The sequence below is a fragment of the Equus przewalskii genome, chromosome 17 (genome assembly GCF_037783145.1).
Source record: "Equus przewalskii isolate Varuska chromosome 17, EquPr2, whole genome shotgun sequence".
NCBI lineage: Eukaryota > Metazoa > Chordata > Mammalia > Perissodactyla > Equidae > Equus > Equus przewalskii.
Window position 1 is genome coordinate 55,809,618 of NC_091847.1, and position 23,131 is coordinate 55,832,748.

A 23,131-nucleotide genomic window follows, 5' to 3' on the forward strand; every position below is an offset into this window, starting at 1 on the left:
ATTCAACTCTCAGCTTTGTCATTTTCTAATTGTGTAACCTGGAGTAAATCTTTTAAAATCTCTGAACCTCTTTTTTTTTTGCTGTAAAATGAGAGTTTGAACAAAACAATTTCTGAAGTATCTTTGCTTTCTATGATTTTCATACATTCAGAGCAGATGGTTCTTAACAATTTTCCAGGAGGACTGATCAGATAAGATTTTTTGTCACCTTTATCTCTTTAACAAGCTCATTGTGCATCACACATGAAGAACTGTGATTTCATTGTTATGATCTTCCTTTCCCTTCTGATTGGTTAGCTGTATATTCTGGCATAGTCAATGGCATCATTTCTACACTTAACCCATGGATACTCTTTGCTTTGAGCTCTCCTCTTTTTAAGTAATGGGAATAGTCAATGCACTGTTCACAAAAACGACAGGCCAGGCAGAAGGAGACGGAAGAACACTGACCTCCCAATTCCACCTTTAACTTCTTGCTGGACAAGACAGACTGCAGTTACCTCACCTATCATAAAAAATTTAACAATTGTCTTACCTATCTCATAAGCATATTTACAGAATCATATGAGTTAACGTATGTGTGAATGTGCACATGTAAATTGTGATATCATTATGACTGATGCTTCCAATAGCTTCTACTATAGTAAATGTAACGAGCTGTATACATGGTATGTATTCTACCATCTTCCAGTTGACTGTCTTTCTAAATATAGCACCAGACCCACAGGTCTATCTGTTGGATGAGCTCCTGGCCTTCAGAGCCCATAACAAGTGCAGTGCGAACATTTTACATCATTGAACCATGAAGAGCAGAGAGTATTTTTCCAAAGTATTTTTCTGGGAATAATTATGAAGGATCATCTTCCAGGTGAATGGCTGTGACCTTGTACTTCCAGCACAAATAGAACAGTGTTTTATATACTGGTCCTAGTGAAGATGTAATTTCAAGAAGGAGGATGACTTATTATTCTGTGCATGGCAGGAGGAACAATAACCCTTGCTTAACCCAATGATCTGTGCATAATCTTCCCCCTGGCAACAATTTGAAGACAAGAAAAGAAGAAGCAGTTTGGTTTCCAGTTTTCTTTTACTTAAGAAATCCAAGCTGCAGATCAGAGGTTTGCCATTAATTTGTACAGTTTTGTTGTTTTTAACTGGATGGGTCTTTAAAGCATAAAGCAATGGAAAGATCCATGGCAACAAGCCAAAAACATCAAGATCAAATCTTAAAACAACAGACATCTGGATCTACAGCAAAATGAATTTGCTTTCAGTCTCAAAGAGACAATTATTCCTGTCACCCTGTCTCACAGGCTAAAAGAATAAGAACAGTAAAACCTTCATCTTGTCTCATGATTATCCTAATCATGAAGATATCATGTCAAACTACTGAGTTGAGATTTTAAAATAAATTTAGTGTCAAACATTGAAAAGGAGCAATGGTCACTTCAAGGTCCATCAAGATTGTGATTCTCTGTCTTCATGACAGGGGAGAATAATTCAAGGATTATTTTGAAGCCTCATCCTAGGTTTGGAAATAGAAAGTTGGACAAAATACCTAGAAGAAATTTCAATTATATTAAACTACAAGTACCACTGAGAAATAATGACAAACAAAATTGATGTCAGTATTAAATGGTTCACAAAATTAATCAGAAACACTTTTTTTTAAGAGACAGAAAGAAAACGGATACGGATAGGTTTTTGGAAATGAAGTATACCAAAAAACAAGGCACTGAAGACAGAGTTAAGACTTCCCAGATGCTATGGTGGACACAATTAGTGCTATTAAACACTGGCGGCACCTTTAAAGAAAAGGCATTGACTTCCCAGTCACTTATTATATGCTATAGACAGCAATTCTTCTAAAACACCAAGCATACTTTTCAGATGAACAAAGCATGTTTTGGCCTTCTGATGGTGTCAATTAATTCTAGTGAGAATCATTCTAAATTCTCTCTAGTGAGAAAGTTTCATTATTACATTTTAGTTTCATTTAAACCCTTTTCAAGAACTGTGTCTAATAGACTTTCAGAGCATCTCTGGGCAGCTCTAACTTACATAACCTCATTTTTCAAAACTGTTCATTACTTTCTCCCCCTCTTAACATGCTCTCACTCCAGCTCAGGGCCTCCCTGCGGGGACTTTGCTGCCTGCTTTGGTAATATAGTAGAGCCTACCTTTGAGACTTTTTCTCGTTTCTAAATGGAGTGTGCAGAATGTGAAAGGGGTGGGGGCAATGCTCCTTAATGTTGTTGATTGGCAATGGAATCAGAATCTGCCAGTGAAAATAGCCTACAATCATATCTAGCCAGGATATTATCCAGGGCACATGTGGGAGAAATAAAATGAAATAATGGAAAATGACAAAAAGAAATGGTTTCATTTCTACCTCCAATACAGAAAAGAAGAAAAAGAAAAAAGAAATATCTAAGTAAATTTTAAAAATCAATATATTGTTAAAATAAAAACTACAAAGCATGCTACAAAATCATCTTATATTCTATTTGAAATTCTCCAACAAGGACTATAATGTAGCTTCATTTAAGCAGCATACTCCATAATTTTGCTAAACATAGAAAAAAACCCTCTAAGTAGGTTGCAGGGTAATTTACACTAGAACACCTTACTTCTCTGCCCAGTGAAATTGAACACCGATTTGCAAATTCTGACTTGAAGCACAACTTCTTAAAGCAAAAGAAAGCTACAGTTAGACTGATTGTCACCTCCTTTTCATCCTCAGGAGGAAAAACATACATTAAAAACCACAAATTTAAAATGTCTTGTTAATTGTCAGTGAAAACACAAAGATGAAATACAAGGAAAATATTAAATCATCTGCTTCATAGTTGTATATGTTCAAAGCCATCAATTACTTTTTTAATAATTCCTAACTCTTTACCCTGTTAGTCTTGCTATTTTTCTTACAGACATAAAGCTCAAACTTGGTTACAGATATTTATGAAAGGCTGAAATGCCATCAGGCAATGTAATTTAAAAATAATGTTTTATTCAGTCACACACTCTCCCCAAATTTATTAAATATGTAGAATCTCAAATTGTCTTTAACCACCTATACATGTGCATCAGGTACAACATGATCTATGTGGTCACGAGTCCCTGAAGTGAGGATAACACAACAGAAAAATCATGGACACCCATCAAGCATCCCCATGAGCCATGAGGAGATGGACAGGCGGAGACAATACCCAGCTTTGTCACGTACAAGCCAAGTGATCCTGGACACATTATTAAAACCTCTCACATTCAGTTTTCCCATCCATAAGATGAGGGTGATAATAATTACCCACAGAGTTCTTGGTAATTAAATGAGATAACCATGCAAAGCAACTATTACAGAACAGGCACTTAATAAATGGTTTCTATTATTTTCTATTTTTCTCACTTGAGAAGAAAAACAAACACTGAGAGACACTGCATACTCTTTTGATGTCTATAATTTGCTTTAAGTTCTTTAGCAAAGATAATGTGAAATTATGTATGCATGTGGAGGGGGGTAGGTCTCATATGCCATCAAAGAGCAGACAGCTGCCCTATCAAGAATTTACCCTCCAGGAGTAATCAGAAAGCCATATTCCAAATGTGGCTATGACAAGTGCTCCAGAGAGCTCTACCTGCCAGCAATAGCGAGGGGCTTTGCCAATGTTAGAAATTTCACTGGTGAAATTTGTAGCTTGTCAATCAGCACAATGGAGTATAGATATAGACTTTAATTACTGCGATTAGTGGTATTCAAGATATGTATATTGGTAATAATATTCTAGAGACACCCCCTAACCCTTGTATTAATAAGGTATAAAAATCTAGGAAGTTCAAACTTGTATCCTTAGGCATAGACTCTGACGCTGTCCAATCCTGCCTTTGGGTCAAAGGATTCTGGTTGCCCGATGGCCACCACAAGAGCAGCCAGATTCTGCTTCTGAAATGTTTTGAGGGCATATTTAGATTACCTGAAACAAAGAGAGCTTGGATTTCATGAAGCTTACTGCCCAGGGCATCTGAACTATTTGACCTGATTTGACGATGAATTTTTGTTTAAATAAATGTCTTTATATGCAGTAGAATTTGATCTGAGACTTGCTTTCACTAAAACCAAGCAACAAATTTATAGGATAGTCAGTAGTCAACTCTTATCTACTTCAAACTTTTTGGCAGCTATTATGATGTACCTAGGAGCTATTGTGAACAACCTAGTAGTTATGTGTGATCAAATTGGCTTAGGTCAGTTGCATAGTCTTTTTTTCTAGTTAAAAAAATACATTTTAACTTAGACCAATGGTTAATTAATTCCTTGTGGAGTGCATTCATACTCAGAATAAATCAAAGGAGTGGAAATAAAATGAAATTAGAAATCAAGGCAATGCAATTTTAAAAAATTATAATATTGAAGCTGGTAAAGGTTCACTGAGTTAATATACTACTATTGGCATTACAATTTTCTGGAGAGAAAATGGGTGAAATTTATCAAGAGTCTTAAAAATAAATGTTCCACCAATAAGTACAAGTAAAGATGCTCAACATCATTAACCATAAGGAAAGGCAAATCAAAACCACAATGAAATGAAACCACTATGAAATACCACTTCATACCCACCAGGATGACTAATTGGCAAGGAAGTGGAGAAACTGGAACACTCAAAAATTGCTGGTGGAAATGTAAAATAGGGCAGCCACTTTGGAAAAGTCTGATAGTTCCTCAAAAGGTTAAACATTAGAGTTACCATATGACCCAGTAATTCCACTCCCAGGTATATTGCCAAGAAAAATTAAAACATATGTTCACACAAAAACTTGTATGCAAATGTTCATAGCAGCATTATTCGTTGTAGTCAAGAAGTGTAAACAACCCAAATAATCATCAACTGATAAATAAAACATGGTATATCCATATAATGAAATCATATTCAGCCACAAAAAGAAATGAAGTAGTACTGATACATGCTACAACATGGATGAACCTTGAAAATGTTCTGCTAAGTGAAAGAAGCCAGTCATAAAGGACCACATATTGTATGATTCCATTTATTTGAACTGCCTAAAATAAGCAAATCCATAGAGACAGGAAGTAAATTGGTAAGTAAATTGGACTGAGAGAGCTGAGGGTAAATGGAGAGTGACCACTAATGAGTGTGGGGTTTCTTTTGGGGTGATGAAAATGTCTTAAATTGTGTGTGGTGAAAATGTTTTAAATAGAGTGTGGCGATGATTACACATCTCCACAAATACACTAAAAACCATTGAATTTATACTTTAAATAGATGAATTGTAAGGTATGTGAATTATATTTCATTAAGCCTGTTATACAAAAACTAATGTTCAAACTCCTTGACCCAGTAATCCTAAGCATCAGTTTGGACCACAAGAAATTACCAATATTTTTGACCTACAAAACAGCAATTTAATATAGCTATCCTAAGATGTGGTCCAAAATTTATTTAGAAAGAAGGTCATTAATTGTAATTTTATTATAACATGATTTTGAAAACAACCTAAATAGTGAAGAATAAAATAAATAAATAAACTATGTATAACTACACGGTAGCATATAATGCAAACATATAAATTGCATCCTTGAAGAACTGTTTAAAGCATGATAAAATACCATGTATATTCTATGATGCAAATTTGGAAATACATCTTTATTTATAGGTAAAAATAAATAAATATAAAGAATACACCAAGAATATTAACAGTGTTATCTCTGAACATTGGGATTATGGGTGATTTTTTGTTTTCCCTTTTTTTTTTTTGTACTTTGCAAATTTTCTATAACAAGCTTATATTACCTCTACAATTAGGAAATAATCTTATCATAAAAGGAAGGGAAAATAAACCCAGAAAGATAGCCAAATATACTTGTAATTCTACTAAAATCCATTTTTAATAAAAAAAGAATTTGACTTAAGTTTTCAAAATTCCAATTCAAGTATTTCAGTATTCTCAGGTGAAAAGAAGCAAACTTGCTGTTTTATTCAGATAACACTAAGCTAGTTATTCAAAGAAAACACTTATCTGTCTCAATTTGAAATTTCCAGTAAACAAGAATCCACAACACCCTGTTCTAGTTCTTTAATAATAATTTTTCCTGCCAACAAATGCTTATTGTTTCTAATCTGTGATTGCAGATTATTCTCCCTCGTCCAAGCCCTGTATAAATCAGAGATACAATTTATAAGACAGTTTTTTGTCATCTCACGCTTTAGACGGGGCTCGACTAAAAGACTATTTCATGACCTGCGAGCTATTCAAAGCTGTGGATGTACTAGTCCCTGAAAATGAGAATGCACCAAACTCCTCTCAGCCCCTGACCTTTTCCTGCCCGCTGCCCCAGAGTCCTGTCTGTCCAGTACTATCTATCTACAGCCCAGCTGTGTCAGGTTAAGAAGGTCAAGTCTCTTAACTTCCCCGTTCAGGTGATGGTAAATTGATAATGTGATCACAGCCTGATATTCATGAGAAGATGCAGCACAAAGATGCTTGATGTGAATCTAATAAAAAGACAACACTTTCTTGTACTTCATATTTAGTGCTTGAGGCAGCCTAGAGGGACCCACGACTCACGTGAATGCCTGGAGTTTAGAGGAAAAGAGAAAGACATTCAGTCAAAGAGTCTGCCACAATTTATCATAGTTATCTGAGAGAGCTTTGGATCAAATCTTGTTCCCTAGCGAAAGACGCTATTTTATGTGAGCACTTTTGATATTGCCTCAACCTAATTAAGCATATGAATAAAAGCTACAGAAAAAAAAATTGTTGAATTGTCTAAATTATAAAAATTATATATCTAATCACTACTTGAGGTTATGCTTTCTACTTGTATATTTGCTCTGTTTATTGTGTGTTTTTACCACAGGAATGTAAACTCTAAGAGGGCAGGAACTTTTGTCTGTTTTATTCAGCAGTTTAACCCCAGCACTTGGAACAATGCCTCAAACATAGTAATGTCTACTAAGTTGAAACGCAGTAAGTAGTGAATGAACCAATGGTTCTTCCACACAATGGAATACTATTTAGCCATTAAGAATGATGCTCAGGTCAATGATCACTCAAAATCCTCCCCATTCTGCATTGTAACAGTTACAGCCCTGTAACTTATTTAGTCCATTTATTTTGTGTTCCTGCTATTTCATGTTTCTGCTAAATGCAAACTACCTTACTAGGTTCTGCAAAGTAGACGGGAAGAGATGGAAGGATCCTTCATCTAAACACTTATCATTTCCTTGGTAACTCTTAGAAACAAAAAAAGAGAGGCTAAGGAAGCAGGAAATTACAAATGCCAGCATATCAGTCATCTGAGGACACTGGAACTTTTGGCAGGGGCCTGAAAATCTGCACGCATACAAAGCATTATCTGCATCTGGAACATAAAACACACTATGTAGGTATTGCCCTTTATTTTTGTCAATTGCTGTTATTGATTTTTTTTTTTACTTCTTGAATATTTGGTCATTATATATTTTCTCAGTGAATGGTTAGTCAAAATCCAACTGCAATCACTGGGGACATCTGAAAAAAAATGTTGAACTATAAAAAATTAGGAACCGCTGTTAAGGACAAACAATAATCACTTTTGGAATAGTGCCTACTTAAGTCTGAGATGACAGGATTTTACTTCAGCCTTGAGAGAGGGTGAAGAAGAGGAGAACTTCGCGCAGTTAGATAAGAATATAAGTAAAGGTGTGGGAGGGGGAAGCACAGGACCAAAGCAGGGGCAGAGTGATGCATTTCTGTTGAGTCTTACCCCCTAAGCTGGGCCCTGGCGGGCAGCCTGGCCTTCCAACTCCAAAGTTAGACTCTGCCTAAGCAAGAGTCTTTAACCTGAGTTCTGACAGGACTGTGTTGGTAATAGTTTTCTTGTAAATCTCACTTGTTTTTGAACCTCTCAGTCAGATATAGTCCAGGGAACACATAGAACATGAACAAATGTGTCTCTGAAGCTCTTGTAGTTTCACAGCAATTAATGGGATCTGGGTTACAGTCATTAAAAGGCAAATAGTGCAGCGACTAGACAGTTTAAATGTAGATAAAGCATGACAATGAACGAGTTACAAGATTCAATCCAAATTTTTCCAGGACTGAAATCTTATTGATCAAATGTAATTTGAAATCATGAGCCATCTGCCAGGACTTTTGAAATCTTTTTGCCAAACACTCATTTTTAATTATAATTTTATTGCAACTGGTTTGAAAATTTAACTTAATTGTAATATAGCCAGAAAAGGGGAAAAAATGAGATGTAAACACAAAGGCTACTTCTTACAATTAGTTAATTCACTGCTCGTTTAGCATTTGAGTATCTAAAAGACAATGGAGTGTTAACAGAAAACAAACTTGCCTGGCAGAGCTGTTGTAATACCACTAGCCTTATACATAACAAGCTTTTTTTTTTTTAAATTACTTTTTGAAAAGTACCTTTGTGTAGAAACTAACTCTTCAGAAGATGACAGAAGAAGCCTGTCCATCTTTGCTCCTATTAAGCTGATTTTATTAAACAGACTAGTTGTTTGGGGATTGGTTATTATGGTAGAACTAGAGTTTTCAGCTGTCTGAGGGCTTTCAAATTAAAAAAAAAAATTAATCCTATGTCAGTCAAATCCTATGCAAGTCACACATCTGTGAGCTGCATTCAGTCTTCTGGGACCACCAATTTGTCAACCCTATCAGCATGAGATACTCAACATCCCTCCTCCTCACAAAAAGGAACTTTAATACCTTTTGTGCCCTTGACATCTCACCAGGATCCTAAACATTAGCCTTCACACAATCAGGAACAGCTTAAAGATGTAAGGCCAAGAGCTTATCAAATCCCCCCGTTATCTGGTTGTGAGTCTCAGACCTGTTGCAAATAACAAAAATCCAGCTTCTGTGAGACTTATTAGCATTATCCATGCACCATCCTCAACATCAATTGGCAGGGCAGCGTCACCCATAACAAGCTCCTGGAACATGGCCAGTCTCATGGCAGCCAAGCTCAGTTGGCTGCATTCCAGCTTTGCAGGGAGTCTGAACATGTCCACATGAAGAATATTCAGCAGAGTAGCTGAAACTCTGAATTATTAGCTGAAGACAGGTGACCACAGGCTAAAGAAACCCTATAGAGATTAGCTAAAGAACTTCAAGCCACAACTGTTTATATGTTGGCTGTTGGAAAGTAACTGCAATAGACATATTATTCTTTATGCAACACTGCAATAAGAAATGGCTCCTTTGGGGCTGAGGTACATGCAACCTGGGAAGGGTATGTAAGAGTCTGCGCTCATTTCCGTATCCCAGGTTTCATTCTGGCGTGCCCATACATCTTAATAGATCATAAATGTTTGTTCCCATCCAGGTCTCATTATTTTATTTACAAAATAATACCTCCCTTTACAAATTAATTGGTTGCAAGGAGCCTAATCATACAGCCTAAATCAGTTAGCTTATACCTATCACTGAAAACGAGAACATTTGCTACAAACACATGAAGAGAACCAGGAAATTCTAATCATCAATTTGGTATGGTCTGCTTTTGTGTGCACTTGCAATGTGAATTACCAAACTAGGAATTTGTCAGTATGTAACTTAAATTATTAATATGTGCATATGGCAGACTATATTTCACACAAAGCTCTAACTACTGCTGATAAAATTATTGCTAATTATGCAAGAACTTTAAAGAGCATGATGATTTTAAAGTCATTAAAATGGAAGTTTTCAGGCAGAGGCTGGTTGACCATCTGTCAGGTAAAGATTCCTGCATTGGATGAGGGCAGAGTTGGTAGGAAATGGACTTGATGACCTTTCCAGGCTCAACTATTCAACTATTACATAGTACACCATAGCCACCGAGACATAGGTATAGAATTTTCAAGAAACACAATATGATCCTATACACAGTTATATTAGATAAAGAAATAGCCCGGAAATGAATATGCCACATTTAATTTTTAATTTACCTCAGGCAAATAATTTACTGACTTTCATATTGCAAAATGTTTTGGAATTATACCAAACATAACACAGCTAATAGTCTCCAGAAGTTGACATTTTAGGATATCAGGACATACGATTATTGCAAAATGTGCAATAAATTTACCACTACCCATATGAACGATGACATAGCAGTTATGTATATAAAGTAAAATAACAAATAGAGTTCAAATTATTTTAGTTTGGCTGTTAAATAGACGGTGAGATGTCATGAAGCTCCTTTACTGATAAGTGCTACCCGAAGCCCTTTACATCTATTATCCATTCTACTCCTCACAACAACCCTGTCATGGAGGTTCTGGGGCTAAGAGGGATTGAGCCACCTGCTCAAGGCCACTCAGCTAGTCAGCAGCAGGGCAAAGACTTGAACCTGCCTTGGAGGCTGTCTGATCCGGAGACCCATACTCAACACTAACCGCTGGGCTTCCATTTCCCTTCCTTCTTTCCTTACTAATAGGTAACACTGAAACTTCTGTTGCTAGAATTTATTCTGGTGAATGTGGGAGGAGATTGTCTGAAGCCTGCCTGGCAGACAAAGGAAAACTAATTTGAGTTTTAAAATGTGAACTGAACAAAGTTGGCAGGGCTCTGAGAAAAGAGGTCTATGCCTGCTGCTACCATTGTCAATGGGTTCAATATTCCCAAAAGCTCTCTGATAACTTGGAATGAGAGCTATAAAACTTTTCTTGCCCTTTGACTCAGTAATTTCAGTCTTTGGAATATGCCCCAAGGAAATAACACAAAAGAAAAAGGTAATTTGTTCAAGATGCTCATACAGGGGCTATTTGTATTACTGAAAAACTGGAAACAACTCAAATGTTCAGTAATATAATAGGACAATGACTAAGCAAACTAGGTTCTGTAAAAAAAGAAAAAGAAGAAAACTTTATAATCCCTAAAAATGGCAAAGGTAGACTACATTCACATGTGGACATATGTGTAAAAATAACTTTACACTAAAAAGTAGAATACAAATTAGTATAAGCCTAACCTTGTACAGCCAAGTAAAACAATATGTGCATTAACAATTACACAAGAGAACTGTGAATTTAGAAAGAAGTATATCCCCCATTTCATTGTTGAAACTCCAACAGTGGAAGGTTACCAGGGATATAGATAGTGGTTAGTAAAAACTTATGGACTTAAATTATACAGAGGTAATTTTTCAACTGAGACCCTGCTGTATCTCACACATATTATGCTGTCAGTAAAAGCTAATCTTTTACGAGGACTTAGTGTGTGCTGGGTACTCTTCCAGGTTCTTTCCTTGTATTCTCTCATTTAATCCCCCTATGGCCCTATGAGATAAGTATTATTATTATCATCTGTCTTCTAAGGGGAGGTAATTGGAGCACAGAGAAGCTAAGAAACTTGCCCTAGGTTACAAAGGCCATGGCAGACATGGAATTTCAACCCAGTTAGACTCATCATATGGCCTGTATGCAGCCATTATGCCACAGTGTCCTGTTTGGAAGTATCTAGACCTTGTTCTTTCCCATTAACCATTTCCAGATTTTGTTTTCTGCTTTACTTTTTCTTCACTCCTGTTAGTTTACAATATATATAGAATCCTTGCAGGAAAGAACAATAACCAGATACAGAAGTTGAGATAAAATACTCTCCATGAAGCGTCACCTGCGTGAACACAATCTACCTGCCCTAACTGGTAAGGCTTCTTCCAAGAAGTGAGACTAGACTGGGTTTTTTTAATTAGGTGAGGTAATTGTAGAGGCTAGAAGACAAAATGCTACTGTGGGCACATGGGATAATTGCAGAGGAGAAAAATATAACATTTGGAGCAAGGAAATACTCAAATGAGGTGGTGGTTCCTTATCCCTTGAGGTTGGTTACAGAATTAGTAAGAAATCATCTGAGGTCCTATCATGCTCTAAGAGTTTATAAACCTGTTTTGGGATTTAGGCTGTTCAAATGCCACTATAGAAATCACCTCAATAAAGGACTCTCTTCACTTAAAAGTCTTGTTTCCTTATAATCATATTTTATATTGACCTTTTGTACCAGAAAATTTGCATTAATTTCATGCATTAGTAATTAGCACTGGCAAATAGCAACCCCACATCCAGAAGGTTAAATTATAAAGTGCTTTTTTTAATCAAATAGGAGTAAGGCAGTCATCAAACTTAAACTAACTTGAAATTTGCTTTTACCACAAATCTTATAAATATTCCACCAGATCCTATTCAACATGAAGCAAGAACTTTAGGTCTCTGATGAGTCTTTCTTTTAACACAGCTGGTGAATAAACTACTGGTGAAAGAACTGAAAATTTCAAAGCAAAAAGTACATCACCTCTACCAAGGTCAACTGCTCTTCAGGGACAAAAATACTGTTCTTTTTATTAGCAATTTGGAATAACAATTAAATAACATTCATTTTATTGAGATTTTTATATAATAACTGAGAAAACAATTCTTCATAGTAGTGCTGAGTTTCTGAAACAGTAACTTTCCTATCTCCCCTTGGGCTATGCGTGGTGGTGGTGCGATCCTCAATTAAAAAGCTTACTTATAAGGAAGATAAAGACCAGAGAATAATAAGAATACTACTGAGGATTTCAATAAAAAGTAAGCTAAAAAAAATTTAAAGTAATTATTGTCAATTATATAACATTCTATGAAATATCAGGAAACTCCCATTATATTTTGCATTACATGAGAAAAAGCTCTGTGATTCATGAATAGGCTAATCCAACAGTTGTTCACGTAATTCCTTTTCCTTTTCAGGGAGAATAGCAATCAATCAAGAAGGAACGTAAAAGTCATGAAAGGCATGAAATCTTACTTTTTCATCATCTTCAGTAAATGGAGCACCTTCAGGAATCTTATTTATCGCTTGAGCCACACCGATAATCTCACCATCACTGCTTCGGATAGGCATGCACAATAGTGATTTTGTCTTGTATCCAGTTAGCTTGTCAATTTCATCATTGAATCTTCTATCCTAAAAATAAGACAGAGAGGGCATTAACTCAAGTACACTGTCGTCAGGGAGAAGGAGACAGAAGCGTATTTCTGCGTATGATAACTTATCACTGGGAACTTTACCCCACGGATTTTTAAACAACAATAACAGATTTGATTTCATGTTGAATTAACCAAAGGAACATAAACGATAATAAATCACCACCATAGTTGTTAACCATGGTAAATGGAGAGAGAAAGTTTAAACCTGTCTATAATAACATAACAAAATTGGGGAAGGGGCAAGTGTTTTTAGCGGAACTCCACATTATGCTATTTATTGGAATATGTTATTTCACATAGACAACTGGCTATGACATATCATATAAGAAAAATACATAATAAATACACATTAAGCAGTATAAAAAATATGCAGAAAAGCAATACTTTACTTCTGGTCAAAATGATCCTGTGAAAAAAGAACCTATGAGCCCACAGTGGTACCTTAAAAATACTCTAAAAAAAAGTGTGGTGGGGAGGGAAGAGATAAAAGGCTTCTTTATAGAATTTAGCTAAAAAAATGTAGAAAGAATGATAAAATTACAGAATATCTATTTTTTGCAACTACCAATAAATGGATTCAAGCAAGGATCATCAGTAAATACTAATATCACTGGGTGAAGTGTTGTTGCTAAATAGGATACTCACATCATCTCAAAGTGCCACCCCAAAGATGCCTTATTAAATTCAAAGAGAAAGTGATGTCTTCAAATGAAGAGATCTGATAGACACCATTTAAGCAAGTAATCAAACTTAGCATCACCATTAATTGTGTGCCTCCTGATGTGATGCAATGAGAATCATACAGCATCACCAAGAACAGGGAGCGTTCTTGTCAAATGTACAGCATGAATCTGATCATTCAGGAAAAGAAAAGTAAGAAAAATTTAGATTATTGGTCATTCTATCAGAAGCCTGATCTGAACTTTTCAAGGATTCAATATCATGAGAGACAAAAAAACAAAAATAAAAATAAAATAAAGTCATGGGAGCTGTGTTGGTTTAAAGAAGACTGAAGAGACTGGAAATCTAAATAAAATGTATGATCCTTCACTGGGAATTCTTACGCAATTTTGGGGCAGACAGTTAAGAGAAAGTTGAACGTGGACTTTATGCTAGGTAATATCATTGTATCAATATAAATTTCCTTGGGTACAATAGTGGCACGGTTGTGTGTTGCTTAACAACAGGGATATGTTCTGAGAAGTGCATCGTTAGGCAATTTCGTTGTTGTGCAAACATCATAGAGTGTACTTAGACAAACCTAGATGGTGTAGCCTACTACACACCTAGCTAGATGGTATAACCTATTGCTCCTGGACTACAAACCTATACAGCATGATGTGTACTGAATACTGTAGGAAATTGTAACACAATGGTAAATATTTGAGTATCGAAACATAGAAAAGACACAGTAAGAATATGATATAAAAGATAAAAAATTGTATACCTGTACAGGGCACTTACCATGAATGGAGCTGGCAGGACTGGAAGTGGCTGTGGGGGAGTCAGTGAGTGAGTGCTGAGTGAATGTGAAGGCCTAGGACATTACTGGACACTACTGTCGACTTTATAAATGCTGTACACTTAACTTATTCTTAAAAAACTTCTTTTTCAACAATAATCTTAGCTTATTGTGATATTTTTACTTTACAAACTTTTAAATTTTTTTAAACTTTTTGACTCTGTTGTAATAACACTTTGCTTAAAACACAGACACATTGTACAGCTGTACAGAAATATTTTCTTTCTTTATATCCTTATTCTATATGACTGACAGGCGGTAGGTTTGTTTATACCAGTATCACCTCAAACACATGAGTAATATGTTGCACTAGGATGTTATGGTGGCTATGACATCACTAGGTAATAGGAATTCTTCAGCTCCATTATAATCTTAAGCGACCACTGTCGTATATGTGTTCTGTCATTGACCGAAATGTCATTATGTGGCACGTGACTGTACTGCAACTATGTTGGAGAACGTTCTTATTTTTAGGATATACATGCTAGAGTATTTTGGGGTGAAATTTCATAACACCTTCAACTTACTTTCAAGTGGTAAGAAAGAAAAAAGAAAGAGAAAGAAGGAAGGAAGGGAGGAAGGGGAGAGGGAGAGAGAGAGAGAGGAAAGACTGGCTCCTGAAAGGGTAACAGTGACTAAAAATGTCCCAGGGAAGATGATAAACTGGATCCAGGCTCGCTGCTTCAAGCCAGGGCCTGAAATGAGGCTTAGTCAAATGCCCCCAGACCCCTTGTTAAAGAAGCTTACAAAACAAGACCAAAGCACTGCCGTCTACCATGATCTAGAGCTTTGGAGGCCCTGAAATCTGTAGTTAGGGAGGGGAGAGCCCCACAGGAGAAAGGGAAATCAAACCCAAACAAAACCAGATCTCCTGCCCAAAATGAGCCCGTAGCCAAACTTTCAGAATAACATGAATTTGTATTGATTTTTTTAAAAATTCACTGAGGAACCATTATGTGTCAGGCTGTGGGCTGGGAGATATAACAGGAAGCTTCACGGAACCTGCCATCTGATAGGTGAGGCAGATGACATATAAATGTATAACCACATCTTGTGCTAAGTGACATTGAGGAAAATAACAAGGTTTCATGAGAGAAACTTAAAAGTAGGGATCTATTTTTATGGTGATCAAGGAAAGTCTCTCTGAAAACAGGACACATAAGCTGTGACTTGAATCATGAGTAAGAATTGGCCAGTCAAAGAATGGTGGGAAAAACTTTCCAGGAAGCTGGAACAATGCATGTGAAGGTCCTGAAGCAGGAAAAAGCTTAGTAAGTTCCAAAAACTCAAAGGTCAATGTGGTGAGAGCATAGGAAGCCAAAGGTAGAATGCAAGAAGGAGGCAGGGAGCAGATGGTGCCAAGTCTAATAGGCCTGGACAGGAGTTATATTAATCCTAAACGCAATGGAAAATCACTGAAGATCCTGAAGCAGAAGGATGATATGATTCATTACTCAGCACTTAGCATTCTCTGAAACCATCTTATTTGTTTACTTGTTCTCTTCCTACTAATATATAGGATCTGAGAGAGCAGAGATTTTGTCTCTCTTGTTTACTGCTTCATACTGGCATATTGTAGGTGTTCCATAATATGTTTTTGAGTAATAGGATTTTTTTTTTAGAAATTGTGCTGCAATCACGCAAAATGTAGAAAAGTTGAAAAGGTCCTAAGGCCTCACATTTCACTCCTTGGCATATCTTTAGAGACACTTTGCACATGTACAGAGGACAGATATACAAATGTTTACTGCAACATCAATTATGAAAAGAAAAAACTGAAAATCATTTGAATGTTGATCAACAGAAAAATAAATTATGACCTATTTTGATAGCATACTGTACAATAATTAAAATGAATAAACTAAAGCTACTTGTATTAACATGAACAAATATAAAAAACACGTTAAGTGACACAAACAAGCTGCAATCTGATAACATCTATATAATACTACCAATATTTAAAAACAATACTAAATATTATGTATGGATTCAAATATGTAGCAAAAAGTATAGAGCATGCATGGGAATAATAAACTCTAAATTTATAGCTACCTGTGGGAAGGATAGGAGAAAATGGCATTAAGGAGAGGTATACTGAGATGCCATCAACTGTAACAACAAAGTTTTCCTTCTTTAAAAAAAAAACTGTGAATTAAATATACTACAATGTTAAGATTTTATAAACCTTGATGGCTTATTCTTGTCTAAATGTTTGAAATATTTTATAATGAAAAGTTTAAGATCACTTTTTAAAAAATAAGAACTTTGCAGAAGATGATGCAGGATTGGAACAGGAGAAACCAGTTAGGAAATTTCAGTGGTCCAGGTAAGGTGAGAGGATAGTCTGGGTTAAGAGAAAGGCAGCGGAGGTGAGGAGAAGCAGACAGATGCGTTGGAAGTTATGTCTACAGTACTTTCTGAAGGATTGGTTGGGGATGGAGGACTTGAGAAAGAATCTCAGGTTTCAATTTGAGAAACTGTATGGATGGAAGAGCCATTTACTGGAATGAGGGAGATGGAGATGAAGTAAAAGTCGACATATAAAGAAAGTCAAAAGGTTGATAAATCAGTTTATTAAGCAAGGTGAGGCACATCCTGTCGCCTAAATCAGTGGTTCTCCACTCTGGCTGCATGTGAGAACTACCTGAGAAGGTTTTCAAAATATCAGTGCCCGGCCTCCTCCCCATCTCAAATTGAATCAATCAATATTAGGCATTAGTATTCTTTAAATGTTCACAGGTGCTTCAAACATAGAACAATTGTCCTAAATGATAAAGATTTAAATGTCCTTATGATAAAGACTTAAATTGTCCTAAATGATAAAGACTTAAGCCACTAGTGAGATCAATAACATTTTTCTGATAGGGAAAGCCTTAGAATGGGAAAAAATAAGGAGGTCAGCACATATTCTGGTGATTGCCTATCAGTGGTGTGGACCATGTTAGGCACAGCCTGTCTGTTCTTACCTTGTCAGGGTCTGCATCTCTGGAGGAGGGCCCCATCCACCACAGACCAACTCTGAGTAGACGAACTCCAAGACTGTGGGGTATTCATTGCCAAAATATCCAAAGCCGCATGAAAACTAGACGCAGAGATGCTTCAGCATGACCAAGGTGCACAAAAATGTTAGAAACCCTCCCCACCATCTCTCCAGCTCTCTACACCACCTGATAAACTTATAACTTGAGGAGAAAAAATAATTATGTTGATACATGTGTAAATGTTAATCTTCCAATTTAAAAGCTGGGAAGATTTATTTCATTAAGTCTTAGTAGTTTTTTAAAAACAACACATCTTAAAACATGCTTTGTCCAAGTCTTTATTATACTACTTATGGGATAATTCTCAAAAATTAACTCAAAACTTCATATAATCCAAAACTTAATATAATCTAATGGGAGATCAGAAGAGCTGATACAATTGCACATTTCCTAATCTTTAGATTAATTTTCCAATTTAAAAAGTGAAGAAAGCTGAGCCCAAAATTGAGGTATAAATTAATTGTAGGAGATGAAGAAAGCTAAGAAAATAACGAGATAAAAGGATATATTACTCTAATGTTACAGAGGGAAGAAAAGTTTAAAAACAGAAGATAGCAAACAATATATTTTGCTAGTCAAGTAATGACCACAAATGAGCATAATAGTAGGAGAAACATAGGGCATAAAGCCGGGGCCACATTTAGTCGAAGGTCAGAAAAAGTCTCCCAAAGAAAGTGAAATGTTTAAGCTGATATTCAAAAGATCAGTGTCCCAGGAAGAAGGAATAGTATCTAAAACCCAGAGGCAATAGAAAGCTTGTGAATTTGAGGAAATGAAAGAAGCTGAAGATGGCTTTCAAGGGAAGAGTCAGAGATGGGACAGGAAATGATGAAGAATTTTAGGCTGCTTAATTTTAAAATGGTTTATGATGAGGATTTTTAGGCTGGTTAGTTTTAAAACTACAGATGAGATTCAGGCTCCAAGGAGTGGAATTTGTTTGCCCCTTTGTTGGGAAACATTTACATTTCTAAGGGAAACCTCTATCTGTGAAGATGCCTCCCTCTCTGTGCCAGGAAGAAGGGGGGATGGTCTTATCTCTAGAAGCTCTTAATCAATGCCAGAGGCAAGAACTTAAGTTGGTTACTGTCTGGCAACCTCATGTAACTGACCCCCCCCCCCCCCCCCCACAAATCCTCCTTTGTCTTTAGCCGAGGATAAAATTCAAGCGGTGACTTCTGCCATTTACTCAATCCGGTTTGATTCTTATCTAAAGTTGTGGGACCGCCAAATGGCCAGACCATACGGCCACTGATACCATTTTAACTTTTTTACATATTCTTTTTCTTGTAAAGAGATAACTCACATACCAATGCCTTATAAAATTAGCCCTAACCCTCAACTCGGGGCAGCGGCAGGAGCTCTGACTGCCCGTGGGTCCTGTCCCCACGCACCAGCTCTGCCTGCCCATGGGTCCTGTCCCCATGCCAGCGGGGGCAGCAGAAGCGGCGGCAGCAGAAACTCTGACTGCCCATGGGTCCTGTCCCCATGCTATTCTACTCTCTAAATAAAAGAGCACTACTGCCAGATCTTGAGAGTCTAAGAAATCTTTCTTTCGACTCCTCGGCTCACCGACCCCGCATCAGGAAAGACCAGCTGGAGGCTGATGAAGGGGTGCCTAGTGACCAGGTTTAGAACTGGAAATTTATCACAGAGGAAGGGAGGTCACTAGAGGGCTTTAAGAAGGGGGTGGGAGTTTAATATGACTGATTCTCCATTTTAGAAAGAGCACTCTGGGTTACGTGTAAAGAATGGATTGGAAGCAAGAGATCCAGATGAGAGACAAACCATCTCTGGACTGACATGGTGGTTAGTGGTGGTAGGGGTGACGAGAAATGGACTGAGTTGAAAGATATTTAGGAACTAGAGTCAATCAGACTTGTTGATTAATTTGATGAAAGGCTGTGAAAGTTAGAAAAATCAAAAATGAGCCCATGTATCTGGTGCAGGTACCTGGGTGAGTGGTAGGGTGATTCGCTGAGTGAGGAACACAGGGAGGGACAGATCCTGTGACAGGGAATAGGGGTTGCCTTGTGCACATTTTTAGCTTTAATTGACTACAGGCCATTCACATGGTGGTGCTGCCCCACAAGTAGTTTGATATATATATATCTCTCTCTTATATATCATTATATATATATATATATATTTTTTTTTTTTTTTGCCAAGGAAGACTCGCCCTGAGCTAACACCTGTTGTCAATCTTCCTCTTATTGCTTGAGGAAGATTTTCCCTGAGCTAATATACGTGCCAATCTTCCTCTATTTTGTGTATGTGGGTTGCTGCCACAGCGTGGCCAATAATGATTACTGTAGGTCTGTGCCCAGGAACTGAACCCAGGCCGCCAAAGTAAGGTGCACTGAACTTAACCTGTAGGCCGTGGGGTCGGCCTCCATTTACATATTTTTTAAATTTCAGGAAAAAGACTTGGACTGGTAAATAGAGACTGTTTAGGTAAAGATGAGGGACTCTGCTCAGTAACTTTTAACCTGAGGTCTTCAGGAGTTCACCACACTCATCAGCAAAGCTTCACAGAAGGCCAGGTAAAGAGCAAATAGTACCAATAAGAAGGTAGAGGGGTCAGCCGGGTGGTGCAGCGGTTAAGTTCACATGTTTTGCTTCTTGGAGGCCTGGCATTCGCTAGTTCAGATCCCAGGTGTGGACGTGGCACCGCTTGTCAAAAAACCATGCTGTGGTAGGCATCCCACATATAAAATAGAGGAAGATGGGCATGGATGTTAGCTCAGGGCCAGTCTTCTTCAGCAAAAAGAGGAAGATTGGCAGTAGTTAGCTCAGGGCTGATCTTCCTCCAAAAAAAAAAAAAAAAGAAGGTAGAAACATTGGGTCTATTTATTGCTGAAAATGGAAACTTGAATAGGAAACTAACAAATGCCTCTAGGTCTATAATGAAATATCACATGGAGAATAGTATCCAATTTTTATTCATCTCCCTTAGGACAAAAGAACAAGAAATGATCTACAACAGGAAAGATTTCTAATAAAGTAAAGGCTTCTTTAATAAGGTTGTTAAAATCTGGAATGAGTTTCTTATGATTGGGGTAGACTCTTCTTGCTTGAAGTATTTTTATGTCATAATATTTTTCCTATCTCAGATATTTTAAGTATAAGTGCTTTTGAGAAGTGCAGGGATCTTCTCAGCGCCTTTTGTGCAGACCTATTTTTTGCACGTGACACTCAGCTATAATTTTTAATATTTAAAAAGTCAAAGTGATAAGGCCAAAAGCAATTTTTACTTTTTAGCAATGGAACTGACCTATGCCTGCTACATGGAGAACAGTAATTGGATACCTTTTTGACTCAGGATCTTGCACTTGCAGCCTCATCTGCAAGTTCCTGAGTAGCATGTGATGTCACAGAAAATGGGTCCCACTTGCAAGGTCCACTAAGGCTGCAGAAGAACGAGCTTCTGCAGTCTGAGCTTTCAGGTCTTTGATAAAAGAGCTATGTTCACTGCCCTTGAGAATCCCAGCCAGCTCCAAAGAGACATATTTTGGAGGCACATAAGAAGCCTCAAAGCAAAAGACAATCCATCCCCTCTTCTTTTCACTTTCTCAGAGAAACCACTCAAAGCTTCCCAAGGCAGGAGCCAGAGTTAAGAATCTTATCCAGGTCTCAGACTCATGGCAAGGAAGGGTCGTATTAGATCTCTTTTATCCCTTCTGTATACAAGGCTTCTCTCTCCAACACTTTATAGTAAAATTTTCCAGTGTTCATGATTAAGCCAAGAACTAGTCTTAACTACCATTTAACCTATAAGGGTGATTTTTTAACCACAATCTCAACTCCACCTTGGGTTCTTCAGAGCTGAGATGATCAAACTTGTCAAGTCTGAGAACACACACACGATGGTAATTATGCTTTTAGAACATACAGATGAGGAAACGTTTAAATACAAAAAGCCCCTATTAATTCCTTGAAATGTTTAATGAATTTGTATCTGAGTTATTGTGTCCATAAATTATAGAAAAAAGGTGATAGAAGATATGTGTGCACATATGGTATTTCTTCCATCTATAGAAACTGTTAGGTATTCACAGGAATAGACCTTGCCAACACTGGAATCACTTGGGAGCTTTAGGTAAGCACTGATGCCCTAGCTCCCCTCTGACCAATTGAATCATAATTGGTGGGAGCAGGGACTGAGCAGGGGATCTGACTTCTGGCTGTTGGTCAAGGTTAAGGACCAATGCATTAGAGGTCCCTGAATATATCCAAGGCCTCTAGGTGTCTGAGGGAAACAGATTATAAACCACTGCTTTAGATATTTCAAGACAAATCTGCTTGTTAGCTTTTGTTTTATTTTGTTATGTTTTCTATTCACTTTCCACAAAGGCTTAACAGACCAGGCCTGCATACATTCCCCACCACCCTAGTATCCATTCCCAACACAGGAAGGTTTGGAGACAAAGTTCAGTCCCACGTTTCACCCACATTCTCTTTCAAATGCTTTATGGAGTTGAAACATAGAGAAGCTAATGGAAATATAATATACAAAATGAATAAGCTATTAAAATTTAAACCAATAGACTGCCAAACTATCTGAAGCTTAAAAGAAAATTGCTTTTGACCAAGACAGCAACATACATCATTCCTTACTTCACTCTCCCTCACAAGAAGAACAACTAACAACTATTTAAGAACAAGACATCACTGAGAGAATCCTAAACACAGGGGTGAGGCTGAAGCACCCCCTTGCACCTCAGATACCAAGACAGACCGCATTAGAAGGATAAGAGAAGTGGCTACACATTGATCGCATTGCTCCTCCCCTAAACCAGCACAGCACCATGTGGCGAGGTCTCCCCTAAGCCTCTGGTTCCTCCAGTGGAAAACAGAACCCAAGGAGGACAACCAGCTTCCCCCAGCATTCAGGGTCACCTTGTGGGAGGCCCTACTCTGATCTTGCACCATGAGGATTGCAGGGGAATCTGTGGGGCTCAACCACTGTGAATCTGACTGTGATGGAGAAGGGGAAGGGGGAGGGGCTTGCAACAACCTGCACATGGATCTCGGCAGACCAAGTTCATACCTGCAGTGCTCAAATAGTAATCCCAACCAGCAGCTTTGGTGGCCTCACCTAACCAAGGAATTCAGTGCACACTCTGGCCTGATTTGGGTCCCCAAAGAATGAGCTATACAGGCCCTGTCTTCCGTCCTGCTGCCCTTCCAGGGCAGGGAAGCTAATTCATAGCCCCTAATTCATAGCCCCATCTAGCAGTGCATATAGTACCCAGTCCCAACCATCTAGAAAGCCTGTCCAGAGAATCTTGGCAACTGTGGAGCCCATCCTACAGCTTCACTTGAGTAGGGAACCAAGCCAGCAGTCCTATCCAACTTTTCTGAGCCAGTTGCACACCTCCATCATCCCCATCCTCAGAGCTCAAACAGTTGTCTCACCCCAAAATAGACCATAATAGCAGGCCCCACCTGCCCAAGGACATTACTAGCAGACATGCCCAGAAGCCCAAACTAAGCTGACTGGTTAAGAACTATCTCTGCCAAAGCAAACCTGTAAATTCTGAAAGAGGAACCGAATTACTCAAATGCACAGATAGCAATGTAAGGAATCAAAGATC

General features: G+C 37.6%; 1 protein-coding gene across 1 annotated transcript in view; it reads right to left on the reverse strand.

The window, feature by feature from the left end:
• PDE11A (phosphodiesterase 11A) overlaps positions 1 to 23,131 on the reverse strand; it is a 389,196-nt gene that overhangs the window by 311,552 nt on the left and 54,513 nt on the right. The window contains exon 2 of the mRNA XM_070580289.1: positions 12,793 to 12,951. Within this exon, the coding sequence (XP_070436390.1) occupies positions 12,793 to 12,951 (159 nt within the window). The remainder of the gene's footprint in view (positions 1 to 12,792; positions 12,952 to 23,131) is intronic.